The 17,936-nt window shown below is 32.8% G+C and overlaps 3 protein-coding genes across 4 annotated transcripts; all 3 read right to left on the bottom strand.

Moving 5' to 3' along the window:
- Positions 1-103: 103 nt before the first annotated feature.
- On the bottom strand, positions 104-7,778 carry LOC144842966 (sodium/hydrogen exchanger 6-like). The gene is made up of 16 exons (XM_078699599.1): positions 7,512-7,778; positions 5,896-6,113; positions 5,699-5,776; positions 5,476-5,552; positions 5,276-5,376; positions 5,003-5,108; positions 4,604-4,735; positions 4,158-4,258; positions 3,965-4,053; positions 3,690-3,803; positions 3,411-3,522; positions 2,962-3,115; positions 2,787-2,835; positions 2,319-2,404; positions 1,826-1,919; positions 104-1,705 (listed from the first exon to the last, which is right to left on the bottom strand). The coding sequence occupies exons 1-16, from the start codon at positions 7,759-7,761 to the stop codon at positions 1,511-1,513; spliced, it is 1,956 nt and encodes a 651-aa protein (XP_078555725.1). The 5' UTR covers positions 7,762-7,778; the 3' UTR covers positions 104-1,510.
- A 373-nt stretch (positions 7,779-8,151) lies between these two features.
- Positions 8,152-11,412, bottom strand: LOC144842967 (sperm axonemal maintenance protein CFAP97D1-like). 2 transcript variants are annotated; one of them, XM_078699601.1, is made up of 6 exons: positions 11,199-11,412; positions 10,848-10,928; positions 10,464-10,582; positions 10,045-10,261; positions 9,748-9,888; positions 8,152-9,696 (listed from the first exon to the last, which is right to left on the bottom strand). In XM_078699601.1, the coding sequence occupies exons 1-6, from the start codon at positions 11,289-11,291 to the stop codon at positions 9,628-9,630; spliced, it is 720 nt and encodes a 239-aa protein (XP_078555727.1). In that variant the 5' UTR covers positions 11,292-11,412; the 3' UTR covers positions 8,152-9,627. The 2 variants fall into 2 exon arrangements, with proteins under 2 accessions (XP_078555727.1, XP_078555726.1); XM_078699600.1 differs by having other exon boundaries at positions 8,152-9,888.
- Positions 11,413-12,716: 1,304 nt separating this feature from the next.
- LOC144841875 (glutamate-rich protein 6-like) lies at positions 12,717-17,788 on the bottom strand. The gene is made up of 13 exons (XM_078698146.1): positions 17,637-17,788; positions 16,820-17,341; positions 16,527-16,683; positions 16,220-16,416; positions 15,886-16,064; positions 15,444-15,719; positions 15,074-15,293; positions 14,523-14,680; positions 14,229-14,323; positions 13,926-14,081; positions 13,408-13,636; positions 13,142-13,221; positions 12,717-13,053 (listed from the first exon to the last, which is right to left on the bottom strand). Exons 2-13 carry the CDS (start codon positions 17,334-17,336, stop codon positions 12,882-12,884), a joined length of 2,436 nt encoding a protein of 811 aa, XP_078554272.1. The 5' UTR covers positions 17,337-17,341; positions 17,637-17,788; the 3' UTR covers positions 12,717-12,881.
- Positions 17,789-17,936: the final 148 nt, after the last annotated feature.

Raw genomic sequence — 17,936 nt, 5'->3', positions numbered from 1 at the left:
CTTAACATCTAATAATAAGTACTGTAAATTAATAATGACAATTTATTAATAGATATATATATATATAACTATAGTATATTATATGGTAATAATTATAATGCATAAATCAAATAATATATATATTTATATTACAGATATAATTATCAAGAATTATTAGGAATATTTATTGTGAATACACTAAAGTCATCGGATCAGAATTATTTTGGTGTGTAAATGTAACAACTGTAAAAAATTGGGCTTGTGGATAGTTACTAAGTTTAGTTACCAAAAATAGCATTACATCTTCTGTGTAGTTTATGTTTGTAATTTTAATAACCAAAAGATTGAGCATATTATTATCGTAGACTTGGAAAGACAATTCATAACAATGGCTTTCATATAATAGTTTGCTGGCTAGGCATTGGTGGAATACCTTGTAGTTTAGTTGCTCCGAACCCTAGGTCACCATCAAGAGCAGAATCATCTTCTGGTAATTTCATAATGGCTTTCATATAATAGTTTGCTGGCTAGGCATAGGTGGAATACCTTGTAGTTTAGTTGCTCCGAACCCTAGGTCACCATCAAGAGCAGAATCATCTTCTGGTAATTTCATAATGGCTTTCATATAATAGTTTGCTGGCTAGGCATTGGTGGAATCCCTTGTAGTTTAGTTGCTCCTAACCCCAGGTCACCATCAAGAGCAGCATGATCTTCTGGTAATTTCATAATGGCTTTCATATAATAGTTTGCTGGCTAGGCATTGGTGGAACCCCTTGTAGTTTAGTTGCTCCGAACCCTAGGTCACCATCAAGAGCAGAATCATCTTCTGGTAATTTCATAATGGCTTTCATATAATAGTTTGCTGGCTAGGCATTGGTGGAATCCCTTGTAGTTTAGTTGCTCCTAACCCCAGGTCACCATCAAGAGCAGCATGATCTTCTGTTAATTTCATAATGGCTTTCATATAATAGTTTGCTGGCTAGGCATAGGTGGAACCCCTTGTAGTTTAGTTGCTCCTAACCCCAGGTCACCATCAAGAGCAGAATCATCTTCTGGTAATTTCATAACAATGGCTTTCATATAATAGTTTGCTGGCTAGGCATAGGTGGAACCCCTTGTAGTTTAGTTGCTCCTAACCCCAGGTCACCATCAAGAGCAGCATGATCTTCTGTTAATTTCATAATGGCTTTCATATAATAGTTTGCTGGCTAGGCATTGGTGGAATCCCTTGTAGTTTAGTTGCTCCTAACCCCAGGTCACCATCAAGAGCAGCATCATCTTCTGGTAATTTCATAATGGCTTTCATATAATAGTTTGCTGGCTAGGCATTGGTGGAATCCCTTGTAGTTTAGTTGCTCCTAACCCCAGGTCACCATCAAGAGCAGCATGATCTTCTGGTAATTTCATAACAATGGCTTTCATATAATAGTTTGCTGGCTAGGCATAGGTGGAACCCCTTGTAGTTTAGTTGCTCCTAACCCCAGGTCACCATCAAGAGCAGCATGATCTTCTGTTAATTTCATAATGGCTTTCATATAATAGTTTGCTGGCTAGGCATTGGTGGAATCCCTTGTAGTTTAGTTGCTCCTAACCCCAGGTCACCATCAAGAGCAGCATCATCTTCTGGTAATGTGTCTGAAGGAGTGTCTTGATTGGAGTCAGTTGGTGCAATATCATCCTCCGATAATATAAAATCTGTGTCGCTGTCTTCTACAATCATTTCATCCTAAAAAAATATTTATTATGCAAATGAAGTGTGTGGTTTTCTATCAGTTTTAGTTCATCTTTCATACCTACCTCACAACTCAAAACTGTTATTTCAATTTTTTTTAAATAAATTGTTTACCTGTTTTATAAGACAGTGTGCTACTGGTAGACAGCATGCTGGTAACGTTTCTCTCAAGTCTGCTCCTTTATTTGTAAAAATTGGTTTCATATATCTTCATAAAAGTTAAGGAGCACATAGTAAAACATAGTAGCAACAACAAGACGACTGGTGGCGCTACATAGCGTCTCCAAGACTGTACAGACTATTCCAAACAGTAGTTTGAAGAAGTTGACAGTATGTCAACGAAACATCACTAAATGTATTTATACCATTTGTGTATGTATTATTTGGTTCAACAAAAAAGTAATAATGTTCCAGTTTATAGTAGCAGTAGTAAGTTACCAAATTACCAAACTGCAAAGGTTTTCAAATAGGACATCTGTTGCAGATGGTAAAAGAATTAGCTAATTAGTAAGGTTAAAGTGTTTTATACAAATTAATCCGAAAACAAATTCTTACTAGAAAAACATCTTGGTCATAACTAAACATTACTTTGATCACAAAAGGATACTTAAAGTCAAATTCATACCACAGTGCAACTATCTTAGCTTGTTTCTCTTTTTGCCGTTGACGATGCAACTGATGTTCTATTGTACCCTGTTTTGAGACAATACATGAAAAGTTCATCCACTTATTTTTGGAAATATTTTGTAAAGAAATATTTAGATGGTCCTAAAGCCAAGCAAAATTATAGTTCTTCCTTATACAGTATGTTTTATTATTTGATTTGTCAACATAGCATAGATTTGTCAACATAGCATAGATTTGTCAACATAGCATAGATTTGTCAACATAGCATAGATTTGTCAACATAGCATAGATTTGTCAACATAGCATAGATTTGTCAACATAGCATAGATTTGTCAACATAAGATGTTATGTCTTAATAGAGCTAAATAAAAACCAATAGCACACCACTGTGTTTTGAAATCGCTTGAATGTATGTATCATACTTACACTTTTTAAGTATCATACTTACTGAATCTACATGGTGTCCTTGTTGTTCATCATCGTCTTCAACACCAACTCTGAAAAAAAAAGAAGAAAAATTGGGTCAAATTAATCACCAAATATATTGGTTTTCTATCATTAATTAATCTTTACAGATGAGAAAAAAAAAGAAAAAAGAATTGCAAATTAAAAATGTGTCATACCTGATTTTAAGCCAAGCTAACATTTGTGTTGACAATCCTCCACAAAATATAACGGTTATTAATACAATGATAAGAGTAGCATTCAACATCAACTGTCTGCTTTCTGAAGCTGTGTTACGAATAGCTAATGCAAATGCTATAGCACCACGCAAACCTATAATATAACATATAATGTTAAAAAGATGCGTTCTTTTTTAAAAATAGCAATAGATAGTTGGTTTAGTAATATGTCGAGGGAGAGAATTCCAAAGAGAAGCAGCAGAGAACATAAAACACCTTTAGGAACAACCAGTAGGTTTTGATCAGTCGGACGAAGACAAGCAAGAGGGGTGTAGGAGGGAAGATCAAGAAGAAGGTTGTAACAGTAACAATTTGATTGTGTACAAGGTAGGTACGTATACTTTGGGATTCCACTCGCTCCTCAATATCAATAACATTAAGTAACATACCTGAAAACATTAGCATATGTTGAATGTTCATTCCTATTTTCTTTTTCCGACCCAAATTTAGTAAAAATGATAATGGATAAATATTACACAAACGGCCTAATATTATGGCAAGCTGGAACACCAGTTAAGGATAAATAAGCATCTGTACTTTATTTCATGTATTACATACTTAAATTATGAAGAAATAAGTTATTTCTTCTATGCTTAAATCAATATAGCTTATTAACCTGAGAGCAATTGAATAAAATGTAATCTCTTTAAAAAACACAAAAAGGATACAAAAGCTGATAACACAAACAAGACGTTAAACTGTTGATTATTCTTGTTGAACATGGATATTCCCATATAAGAAAAGATAAAGTTCTCAGCTAGGAAATTTAACAACTCAAATAACTGAAAAAAAAAACACACTACAACAATATTTCAGGATTTCATCTAGTGGGTTTTCTGGTGCTTGAACAGGCAAACCTCATTTCTAATGTTGACAAATATTTATTTTTGTCATTCATAGCCATTGTACCAAAAATGTCTTGGGAGGAAAATAAAAATGTTACCTCTCTTGTCCTTCTCTTCGATTCTTCAGATAAGTTATTATATGTGTAATGTGCTTGTGTTACTCCACAGAATAAAATTGAAACAATTCCTATTGAAAAACATAAGAATATTTCATTCATTCCCTATTGTTTAAACATATTGTAGTTTGTGTATTTTGAATGTTGGCTGTGAAATCATGGTAGGGTAACTTGCCTGTTAATTGTGCTGCCTCTGCCATCAGGTAAGAGCTGTAGGACATGATGAAAAAGAGAGCTGTTTCCAGAAGAGGGAATTCACGCACTTTGGTGAATTTAGTTAGGTAAACATTGACAGTTAAGTAAAATATATCATTTGTAGCTAAGTGACTATAATTGGAGGTTTAGAATACAATACCTGCTTGTCAAATTCTTTACAAGCTCCACAAAAATGTATAATAGGTAGGTACTATGTTAATAGTCAATTAGATTATTAATATACAGTATATACATATTAGGGAAGTGAAAACAGAATAACAATTAAACCACCTTAAATATGTTAACATATTTACTAGTTCAATCCCAATAGCCTAATCCCAACTGATTGCATTTCCAAATGTAGAGTCACAGAGAGATAGACTCAATTTTCCAGATGTAACATGACTGATCCACTGAAGCATAAAGGATATAAGAGCTGTGAAACAGCCTAGCAGAGCACCGATGGCAAAAGAACCAATAAAAACTCCAAAGAAAACTCCTAGAGAACTGAAGAAAGCTCCTGCTGTGAAACTGCTGTCTTTAAATTCTGTAACCGTTCTACAAAAAAAGAGATAATTTAGAGTTTACAATATTAGGTTATACTGAAAATATTAAGGATAACATAAACCTAAGGATGGTCTTTCCTTGCCCCCTTTTATAAGTGTTTGACTTTTTTGTATTGTATATGGCAGAAAATTGAATAAATAATAAAATAAATAAAATAACAATTAATTCATTAAGAATGTTCTTTTCATTAGCTTTCTAAATTTTAATCAATTATAAATATTATTGCATCCTCTCTTTACTAACTCACATACTAATTACCTTGAAAGCACAATAGCAACTGCATCATTTAAAACACTTTCTCCAAACACTAATATATACATATCCATGTCAACATGCAAGTCATGGAACACAGCTAGTACAGTAACTGCAAAGAACACATTTATATTCATAATTTAGAGAAGAAAAAAAACCTGTACATTTACACTTTTTAAGATTATACAGTACACATCATACATCACCAGGCATTACATAGAATCAGATCAGGAGATGAGAAGAATAAAAAGTAGTTGATGTAACCTATGACACACTCACCTGGGTCTGTGGCTGAGATGATAGCTCCAAATAAAAAGCAATCCTGGATATTAAAGTTCTCAATCTGAATAAGTTTCACTACGAATACGTACATTATACCCCTATTCACAAGACAAAATTATGTTAAATTTTTGTAAACTTCTTTATGATTGCAAGAATATGCTTAATAAATGTCATTGATTGATATACCTATTACTTACCCAACAACAAAACATGAAATACAAGTCCCAAGAAATGCATACATCATGATAGAGCCAAGATTCCTAAAAAAATGACGCTGAAATATGAAACAAAAATTGCTTAGTAACAACAGGGAAGAGTGGGAACAAAGCATATTTACAACAAATTGATTTAGGTACAGTAAATAGCAAAAACATGTGACAGTAAAACACTATTGCTACGAAAGAAACAGAAGTAACTTACTCTCTTAAGACTGTATCCTGCATAAAATATAATTGGTGGCAGCAACACATTGAAAAAAGTCTCTGGGTCAAAATTTACCTGTAAAATTAAAGACAAATTTACACTTAATTAATTAAATCATAATTTATTGAAAGTCTCTACTGTTCCAGATTTATTATTTTTCAGGAGACATGATGTTAGTTAATGATTCTGCTTACCTTTTCTTCAAAATCTGTGTTAGTGGCATTTGGTGTATTCTGTGCTATTCCTTCTTGTCTATACTGATATATTACTTGGCTATTGTCTGGATATTCAACTTCTAACAGTAGTGTACTTGCTGGCTGTGCATCACAACTATTACTAGACCGACTGGATCGTTCATGGTTGTTTAACTTATCACTACTTGAATAATATACAATTGCTCCAACAATCACTCCTTTACACAATGGAGAAAAAAAACAGTGCTTTTAAGAATTATACAAAAATTTATTTTCAAATTGTAGATTTACAGTACTGTGAAGCCATGAATATACTAAAACAGTACTGTATGATACCCTTTGATTATAGTTCTAAAAATCTAATCATAATTTATATAGAATGCAAAAACAAACAAGAAAAGAAGACTATTATATAGTACAGTATAGTATCATAATATGTTCACAGTGCAAATAGCACTAGGCCTAGTCTTCGTTTCATATTATTTGATTGAAAGTCAATAATTTTGACAGAATCCACTGTTTACATTAGATATCTTGTAACCACTAATTATTGCATACTAAGTTTCTGAGTGGATCCCTTCTCCAATATGGATTTCTACTAGGGCTACTAAGAAGATGGAACATAATCATAATATACAGTAAAATAATATGACAACCAAATATAGAAAATAAAGTGAAAATGAAGGAAAGCAGTGTGGTCATTAAACTGTTTCAATTCAAATCATAATAGTTTTAAATTATGCTTTAATTAACTGCATTATGTTATTTGTTCATACATTTTAATTAGCAATATTGCAGTAAACTGAAAATAAGTGAATAGAGGAATGTTTATGATTTGAATTGAAAATTACTTTCTCAGTAATTTATGATAAGATGATATAATAATCTAGCATTCATTAATTTTGGATGTGGCAATACATCACAGATAATTAATACTGTAATCTAAGAATCTGTCCGTCCAGGATCTGAACCAGTGAATTATATTATGTGCAGTAGTAGAATAATGCACTTGTCAATTGTATGACCCATTATATGACCCCTGGGAGAGCTATGTTATTTGTCCGATGTGCTTCATACCTTATGAATACTATGACGCGTCAAAAATATGGCTTACCTAGGCTTTAGGTGACCATGATGCACCCATTTTGACAAACTGTTGTTTATGGGTGGCAAAGTGACGGACATTGACATGCCAGTCCATTGTTCATTGATGTGACGTACCATTAGGTTTTTTGAAGCACCCCTGCGTCAATAATTATTTGTAAATGACGCACCCATGGGGGGGGGGGGGGGGGGTTGTACTATAGTGGGTCATACAATTGACAAGTGCATAATTGATTCATCTTTATTTAAATCATCAATCTATTTTGAATCTTAAAATAGTATTTTCTTTTTAAAATTAATAATAATTTAAAAATTAACTTTTGTTTATGATGTGGGATAAATAAACACATCATATATATCAAAAAGGTTCATCTTTTTCATATAAATTATCATACACCATAAATCATCAATATCGCTTTAGTATTTGTTGTTATTACAGAATAAAAACAATACCACCATGGCCTAGTTAGGCCATAAACCCTTTCATGATAGGGGGCGTGACCGAAACTTACCATACAGCATAGCCAAGCCAGTCTCGTGCACATAGCGGAAACGATGCTGCTTGAACAGCCAAATTGTCAAAATAGTCAGCACAAGCAGGCTAAGAAATAGGAGTAAATTCAGGCTATCAAGTTGGTGTTGTTTTTCTGCACTATCTTGTGCCAAATCTTCAGGATCCTTAGAACACTTTTTTTGGCTTTCAGCATTTCCGGAAACATATAAAGAGCATAATATACACAGTAACGGAGTTTGGTAACCCATATTTGCACCATCCAGGTTCCGGGCCGGCTCTCTGTCTCCGCTCCGAGCCTCCGCAGCGCAGTTGGTGCAATTCAACAACGATAACTCGAGCGATTCGCTGACAACAACCCCCTCAGACGGCGAGCGATAATTCGTGATGATATCATCATCGATCGATATGATCTCCGCAGCAGGACAGATCATTGTAATGGGTATCCATGGGGTGAGATATGGGTTGTAAACTTTCTTTTTTGCGGTATGATTATGATATATACAAACAAAACGAACAAATAACAAATTTAAAAATTAGATAAAAAGTATCGTTTTAAGATGATAGGTTTGATTCATTTATAATCTCGTTTTTAAAGTTTTTATTTTTTTTTCCAATAATATACTGTTTAAATTTGCATCATAGTTAACAAGGGTGATATTTAAAATACAAAATACACAAATACTATATTCAAAAATGAGAAAAAAACAACTAAAGTTGAGCATTGTTGCACTGAGCTTTTATTAGCATAAGTTATAAAAATAGTAAACATTTATGATCTACAATCCATAATATATTCTTTTTCTGCGGTACTTAGCATACAGTTTGGAAGATTTTTTAAAATTATATATTTTATTCTACATTATGACAAAATTATTTCTTAAATTACTTTTACAATATTCCCCAAAGTAAGAATTGTAAATTAGAGGGTATTATCTTTCTTAAAATAAGGACAGAAATCAATACCATTTGATTATCTCACTTGCCTCCTCTTCACAATCAATAACTAATTGTGTCTTGCAACATAAATAGGATTATTTTTATGACTAATTTAACAATAATACATCTCAACAAATTTCCAATCAATTTGTTATTAAAGTATGACATTCAATATCGTGAGACAAACAAAGGCGTATTGCGTAGACATAGCTGAGAGCTGAAATATAATAACGTGTTGCAGCCTTGCAAACTGTATTAAGTGCAGTGAACAAATTTAAGTACAGTGTTTCAATCAGAGAAGAGTTACTCTGGTTTGAAGCTATTCAACATCTTTATGCAAATGAATAGAGATTAATAAAATTATGCACATTAATAGTGAACCAGGATTTTTAATAGAAAATGGAAGTCATTAAAGCAGCAAACATTATTCTATTTGTTTCATATGGCTTTATGCATGCAGGACAAAGCAGAAAATGTTTACCGTAACTATGTACACATCTACAAAATGTCATAGCGTAAATTGAATTTTGCAGAATAGGCATAATATATACATACTGTATAAAACAGTTTTTAAAGTGTATCAAAGCTTCACAAGATCCTGGCTTTCAATTGATTTTTTTTACTTATTTTAAATGTCTCAGTTTTTGACACACTTCGTAGCTTAGTTGATAATAACAATCTTACTACATCTTTTACGTTTGTTACATTTCATTTATATTTTTGGTTTGTAAAAGCAACTCCAATCCTCTATTATTCACTTTATACAAAGTTTTTAAATAACATTTCTACAAATTAATCATTATTACATAATTGGTGGGTTAATTAGCATATATTAAAACCATTAATAATCAAATACAGACAATTATTATAATTAAAATAAAGTGTAAACTTAACAATATATAGTTGTTGAACTTACAGTATACAAACCTAAAATCTTGAAGAAAAACTGTGTTTCTTTCATTTGCACTTAATTATGTTGGCATACCAACCATGGAGTAATAAGTCTACTCTATCCAAATATGGTAGTGATATGCCCAAACATGGTAGTCATATGACATCATCATGTCCATATTATATTATGGACACATCACATTTTTGTGTTACACATATTTGCTAAAGATTGTGTCAGATGTTTCTGTAGTTGTTAATCTTAATAATAAAAACAAACAAAAACAACCTTATTCTGTTACTGGTTCTGCCTCCTTTTCTTCTTTCTCTTCACTTTCTTTTTCCTCTTCCTTGTTTTCCTCTTCTTTGTTTTCCTCCTCTTCCTTGTTTTCATCCTCTTTCTTGTTTTCATCCTCTTTCTTGTTTTCATCCTCTTTCTTGTTTTCCTCTTCTTCCTTGTTTTCCCCTTCTTCATTTTCTTCCTCTTCCTTATTGTCTTTCTTTTTATTTTTTCTTGATGCCGGCCTTGACCTATTTGCTTTTGCTTCAGCCTATGTAAAAATATAATTCACAATTAGAATGGTAATAGGTTGATGAGTTTATTTCTTTCACCCAATCTGCATTGGACATGAAATGATATGAGCTACTATGTATCATTATCTGAAAGTTGTAATTAATCCATTTTCTCGGTTACAAAATGTTATTACCGTTTGTAATCTCTGCAGCTCCTTTTCTTTTTGCTCAAGCTCCCACCAGTCTCGGGGAAATCTTGAAATGTTGTCAATAAAAGCTTCATTCTCTTCCCATTCTTGCTCCCATTTTAAGTGGTTGTATTCTGGTTCTCTTGCTAAAATACGTCTCAAAATTTCCTGGTTTTCTCTTGTTACTCTCAATAATTCTCGTTGTCGTTTTTCTTTGTTTAGACTTTGGGAGATGACAAAAGAATAATTTCAATTTTTACAATTTAATTTTTAAGGTTGTTACGACTAGTGTATAATAGTTATAGTATTATGAATTAAGAAAGACAAATTTAAAAACAAAAATGAGTTTGTCAACATTCCTTACAAAAAGAATTTATAATTTTCTTTACCATATTGAATAATCATATACTGTATTATATATTCACCTTTTGTATTCATAGTCATTCCTATTATCAACACGTCCTTTAGTACGCATAATTAACGACATCTTCTCAAGCAATATACGATTATCACGTTCTATCGTTGCTAAGCGCTCTTCTTCTAACTGGAAAACAATTAAAATGTTAGGTGACATTTAGTTTACTCTTTGCTAACTGTGTATTTTAATTTTCAAATGAGAAACTTTTCTCCTGTATTGGATATTATATATAAAATATATGAATAAAATTAATACTGTACATATACAATCTGTAGTTTGTTGTTACTGAATGAAGAAAACAAAATTGTTTGCTTTACATGAAACAAATAAAAAGTTAAATTTTATACACAAAATAAGTTGAAACATAGGTACAAGTCAAGTAGTTATTTACCTGTAATTTTTTAAGTTTAAGATGAAGATGGACATATGTTTTAGGGGCAGATGTATCAACCATTGATTTTGCTTCCTTAACCTGAAAAAAAAAAGATCTTACTCAACACTTACGGTTTAAGTACATTCAGGTTTAAGTACATTCAGGTTTAAGTACATTCAGGTTTAAGTACATTCAGGTTTAGAAAAACTGCTATCCTTAAATCTAGGCCACCCAGTAGGATAGCTCATAACAGAGGTGTGTACACCACGACGAAACCGGCCCAGATACAACAAACCTTGCTTATGTCAAAACAAACAACAAAGCACGTCGCGCACTTAGAACTTAAGCTGGCGGCGGCGGAGTACTTACCTTTTGGCGATGTTCTTCGTAATATCGTTGATCCCATCTTTTCTGTAAAATTCTACTCTGACACGGAAGAATAGACTGATACGATTTGTGCATATTTTAAACTTAAATGTTATAAAAATAAGGATAAATTTGTGTTTCGTCGGCCGTCGTAACTATGACCAGTCAAGCCTGTCTGCTTCTGCTGCGGGGAGAATTTCCAATCAATTAGTCTGTTTAGTTTGTTGACATCTCGGTCACATGATCTGCTTGTCACCATAGGAACAGTATTTAGCAATTTAACACAAAACAGCATTGCGTGTATCTACAAAACTAATTAGTTAGATACAAAAATTAATCAATCAAAATTTAGTATTTTTATTATTTTTTATTGCCTTATCGTTCTACTTTAATTATACTATGTAGTACTATGACACAACAATGTTGTATCCAGATCTTGATCAGATTATTAATAATAATTTAACATCTTCCTGATGTTGTACAATTTATCTTTCTCATCAGTATTAATTGTACATCTTTCTGATGATGTACAATTTATCTTTCTCATCAGTATTAATTTAACATCTTTCTGATGTTGTACAATTTATCTTTCTCATCAGTATTAATTTCATATTGTGTAAATTTCTATTCATTCTATAATACACACACTATATAATATATTCTAGTCTCTGTTGAAGTAAATGAATATTTATATTCTTTCTTTCTTCTCATGAATATTAATGAGGTAACAGTCTATATAATACACACACTATATAATAATTATTCTAGTCTATGTTGAAGTAAATGAATATTTTTATTCTTTCTTTCTTCTCATGAATATTAATGAGGTAACAGTCTATACAGTATAATACACACACTATATAATAATTATTCTAGTCTATGTTGAAGTAAATGAATATTTATATTCTTTCTTTCTCCTCATGAATATTAATGAGGTAACAGTCGAGCATGTTGTGTCAACGAATGATCACTTCTAATTATGATTGAATGCTCCAATTTAATATACTCCCAAAACTATTTACAGTATAGTAGAACACTTGTTTTTATTGGTATAATATAATTATTTGAATCGCATGACCCCATCGGACCTGTACACAGAGGTCCCAACTTGGGAAAGTCCATTCGCAGGAGATTTTGTCGTGAACCACATTAAATTCGCCAAAAAATGTGTTTACAGTATTATTGTTACGGTTTAACAAAGGCAGTGCATACAAATAAAAATACAATAATAGACCACGAAGCCTTAATGAATAGACATTGTTTCAACCGTCATCCTGCCTCACTTTTGTCTGGTTATTGACTATTGTTGACCTGGGCTGAGCCTGGGCTTAGGTGGTGCATAATCAATTTGGCCAAAAATATGAGGAAATTTGAAAATGCGGTGGAAAACGTCGAGATAGCGGTAGCGCGGTAGATGGGTACTAAAAGCGGTAGACTACCGCGAGTAGCGGTAGAGTTGGGACCCCTGTGTACAGGACTGCTATAGTTGGTGATTTAAAAGACAAAAACAACAAAATACAGTTTCATTCATTCAACATTTGATTTCAAACAGTTTGAAAAAAAATATATTTTATTTTCTAGCCACCAGAAATAATAACATGATAAAATCTATATTACAATTATACCATTTGAACTTTTTACATCAATTAATCAGACATTACGAATTAAAGTAAGTTTGTAATGTTTCTAGTTGACAGTAACAAGAGCGTGTTTCTTGTCTACTTTACGGTCAACCTTCTTGCCCTTTAACCTTTCATTCTTTATAACATCATGCTGGATGCGCAGTGGAGGTCGCAGGTTTTCTAATTTTGGAGACTTGGAAAATTTCAAGAGATTGCCAACCTTATCAACTACCAATCTGTGAATAAGACATAAAAATGTTAGTGACAGTATTTAAAAGTCGGTGCCTAAGTGAAAGTACAAAAAAAAAACACCATAATATTTACCGAACATAAGTCCTGACTTCAGAAATGAAAAGCGCATCTTCATCGATTTCAGGTAATGGAATATTTTCAGGTGCAATAAGCTGTAAAACATATTAGAACCACAACTTAGAATGAGTTTAATATCTTAAGTTGGTAACAGCTGCCACTAAGTACTTTCACATAATAGTACATTATTAGATAATTTGTATTAATAAATATCAAAAATAGTTAATAAATATTTAAAAAAAGTCAATATGCTGTACTGCATTAAAAAAAAAACCCATTACCTTCAATTTAACACCAACATTAAATCGTACACTGCGTTTATTGCAGCTATAGAGAAGAGTGATTTGGTCCTGTGCTAAGCATCTTAAGCTCACATACTTAGATATTGCAAAGCATATTGGTTGGAAAGGTGGTGCATGTACATGTGTTGTATGATCTTTCCATGTCCAACGTTTCTTCCTAGCACCTTGACCATCGAGGAACACTCCACCAAATTGGTTCATATTCAACCTTAAAATAAAGTAATCAATCTGTTTAGAATACATAATATTTAGTTAAATGCTTCACTTAGTTGATATACTGTATATATAAATATATTAATTTGAATTGATAAAAATGAGGAAATTTGTGAGAACGAGAAAAATCTTGGTTGGGCGACATTTTTTTCATTCTCACAGATTTCCTCATTTAGTATATTACCGGACGGTTTAGAATTCATGTTCTGTGAACTGATTGTTTATATTTAATTTTTTCTATGGATTTGGGTACTCTGTCCATAAATAATATAAAAGTTTCTTACTTGACCACTCCATTAGGATGATAGCATGTACCCTGTCCAGATGGTTCAAACACAGCCTGAATGATTTGAGTACCTGGACGGTCATCATGTACAATGTATGTGTACTTGCCCTTTTCAGTTGAAAGTATCATTATAGCAGGGTGACCAGAAGGGTAGCTAAGAGTTTTTAGTTAAGGTAACATTATGAATTATCTTAAGTGTTTAAAGACTTTCATCCTCATCACACAACCTTACTTTAGACACATATCTATTCAAATTCATGTAAAATATTGAATAAAACATGAATACAACATGAAAGGATACAAAACTGTACCAGTTCCATCAGGGAACATGATAAGAAAAGACTTGCCATCCTCATACGTTTTCTCAAGTATGTTTACTCCACTCACGCCTTGCTTCTGTAGATACAAATCACATACTTCATCATAATAACATTTTAATTGTAAATATAAATTGCATTTTATGTTCTAAAATGTACTAACCATACTTGACTCAATATCAGAAGGGATGTCACTTTTTATCTGCAGTTACAGGTTACAAAAGAAAGAATTTATTTAATTATTTTAAAATTAATTATCAATAATACTAAATCTGTACCATGTTTCTGAAGGCTGGAGGATCAATTGGTTCTGGTTCAAAGATATCTGGTGTCTTAGACTCGTCACTGTCAGCCGTTGCTGGTCTCAGCGTCCATCCATCATCAATGTATTTTTGTGATGACAATGCGTAGTTGATGGTTTTCATTTGTCTGGCAACTATACACAATAAAGCAATGCTTGTTAATAATACAGTTTGGACATTATAATAATGTATTTAATTATATTAGTAGTATGGTAATAATATTAATATATTGTGTTAATTTCGAATTAATTTGCAATTAAAATCTTACCTTGTACTATTATTGAAGATATGCATGCAGTTTGCCCGTTTAAAAAACAGCAGTAAAACAGGTTGGTAAAGCAAAAGAAACATGCAGTTAGTAAATGAGATATTAACATTGTTATTGTTATACTGTTACTGGCCAATCGGTTTAATTAAGGACTGCCTATTTATGTCATTTTAAAGAAATCATTATATTTATAAACACATCCAAATAAGTATATTCTTTTCTAGTAAACTAAAACTTGTATGAACTACAAACAACTCACAAGCATAGAAATTGGCTTGGTTAGCTCCAGCTGCCTTTTGTCGTGCCATTTCACGTTCCCTCATTCTCTGTGCAGCTCGTTCTTTAGCAGCCCGACGAGCTTGTTTACTTCCAAATGGAGCGTGAGGAGTAACGTCAATTAGATCCACAGGAAATTGTGCACTAGGACTGTGTGTTATTGTAAATTCAACAAATTTCTGGTAGTCCAGACAACAGTAAAGCTTGGGGAAAAATTAATTAATTGATACTAAAATTATTTTTGTATGTCTGTATCCATTACTCAATTACTGAATTCAACATTTGCATCATCATTGCATTATTACTCAACTCAATATAAATTTATGCATAAACAAGACTATTGGAAAACTTACATCTTTCTCTGAGAAAGCCTCCATCATCTCTGGCGATGGGAAAGGTTGTATATCTTTAAAACAGAATTCACACTGGCCACTAAATATACCCTCAATCTCCTCACTGAGAGCTAAGGAATCAGGTGTCATTCGTGGCTCTTCTAAAATTACTGGATTTTTTACTTTTATCTCTGCCTTCTCAGATTCTCTTTGGTATTTTAAAATCAGAGGAGGTCCAATGTTTGGAACAAGCTCTAAGTTGGAAGCAAAGTCGCTGGCAATATCATCATCTGAAAACTGAAAACAGGTCATGAATTAAATTAATAAATGTACTAAAATCATTGTTTTCGTAAGATTTACACAGAAAATATTAAAGATATGAATTCATTTGAGCATTTCACTATTCAAAAAATATATAATAATATAAATATCAAATGAGGAAAATTAATGAGCAAGAACAAACCTCAGACTCAGAGTCAAGTTGTAATGGAGGAAGCCCTTCATAACCACTTCTTGATTTCCATGGTTCAACATTTGCCTGGTGATCAGTCAATGTGACTTCTGTTGCATCAGATCCCATAGACAGGAATGAAGACTGATGGCTCCTGCTCTTTTGGCCAATGTCATCTTCAACAGTCTGATCTAGAAGGTTAAAAAAAGACAATAGTTTTATATTGCAAAGTGACATTAATATTTGAGTCAACTTTGTTCATCATTTGGGTTTACTCCAAGATTTTCTGAGCAGGTACTCATTACTCCCTGTCGTCATGTTTCATTAGTTTTATAAAAGTGAATACCTTTACTCTCCGAGTCGTCTTGTAGATTTTCTTTACCAACAAGTTTCATGCTTTCAAACCAGCTCCATTCTGTTTCTGTTGCTATGGAAACTTGAACATGTTCTTGACCTTCTTTGTCCTTTGTTCGTATAATTTCACGAACTGCGGGTGATTTTAAAATTCCTTTCTGTCGTTCTGACCCTTTGCTTGTTGGCCGTCTGAAATATGAATTAACAATTATTATTGAAAATTTACAAAATCTCATTATTCAAGTTTGTACTTAAAATCTATCTTATGGTGGGTGTAGTTAAGAAAGAGGCATACATACTCATCATTTACTTGTTTAAATGATACAGATCTCTCTGTTTTCTTTGACACACTACTATCAGGTGATTTAACAGCAGATCGATTGGATACTGCAGAATCATCAACTGTCTCACTTGATTCTGGAAGTTCTCTTCTAAAGCTTAGAATTCTTGGTTGGCCTTTAAAAAATGAAAAATAAAAATTCATTACTTTAGCAGACGAAATTGTTTATTTCAAATTGCAAATAAGTCTGGTTTAACTTAATAAAATGCTTAAAAAAAAGTAAAGGAATTAATTTCAAAACATTTATCTTACTATCTCGTTGATTAAGAGTACTGTGAGATGTTTTTTCATTTTCAGCAACACTGGCTATATTATCTTCATCACAGGCATCATCTATATTTCTTTTAATTGGTGGAAGAGGTTTAGGACTACCTGTCCTTATCTCAGAAGCAGTTACTAAGTTTGTCAGACTCTCCTGTCGAGAACCACTGCCCTCAATGTCTCTTGAAACAATCAAGGAACTTCTGAGAGGTGCTAATGGACTGGAAGTTCTTGAGTTTTGGATTTCTATGTAAGACTTGGTAGGGCTCACTGGTCTTTGCTCAGACTCTTTATCTACTTTATTAGCCGCCTCCTCAAGTTTTTTTACATTTTCAATTGTAAGACTTGATGTTCGGCGAACTACTTGCTGATTTGGAGGAGGAATTTCTCCAATTGTCTTGTTGGTTGATGTGGAAGACAAAGCATCAACTTCAGCACCCTCTTGTACATCATCGCTGTGTGCATTATCAGTTGTTTTTACATCGGGCGATCGTGTATCATCCGCCATCTGGCCTATAAAAATGAAAAAAAAATAAAAATTGTTAATTTATCATGCTACTAAAAATACTCTACTAAATAAGTACAGTACTACTAGCTAGAGGCCTAGGTTGACTACTGTACAGTACGTATAGGCCTACAAATAGGACAGGCTACACCTTATTTATTTGCTCCTTTAAGGCTAGGCCTAGTCTGCGTCATAACAGCTAGCTAGCTAGTAGTCAGACAGGACTGGCTAGCTAGCCTCTCTTTCTCTGCTCCTTTATTTTGTTGGCCTAGCGTAGCTAGACCCTAAAATAGAAGTACTTACCACAAATTAATTTACTTTTTCTCTACATTAGATATTGTATTAGGTTTTATTCATATGTATTTTATGGCTAGGCCTAGGCAGCTAGAGGTGCTTCTGTTGTTTATTATGTTGTTGTTGACCACGCAGAGCCTTCCCCGCCGCGAAACATGTCGTCAAAGTTTTATCAGATTTAGGAAATCATTTACTTCGTTGCTAGGAAACGTACACGCGTTCATAATTGATGATGTCATGAGGAATTGGTTTGCTTACCATAGTGGATTATTCCATTCTAAGTATAGGGGTCGTTAATTTCCAATCTCA

Source organism: Antedon bifida, chromosome 5, assembly GCF_963402885.1.
Source record: "Antedon bifida chromosome 5, ecAntBifi1.1, whole genome shotgun sequence".
Lineage (NCBI taxonomy): Eukaryota > Metazoa > Echinodermata > Crinoidea > Comatulida > Antedonidae > Antedon > Antedon bifida.
This window is presented reverse-complemented; position numbering and strand designations above follow the sequence as displayed.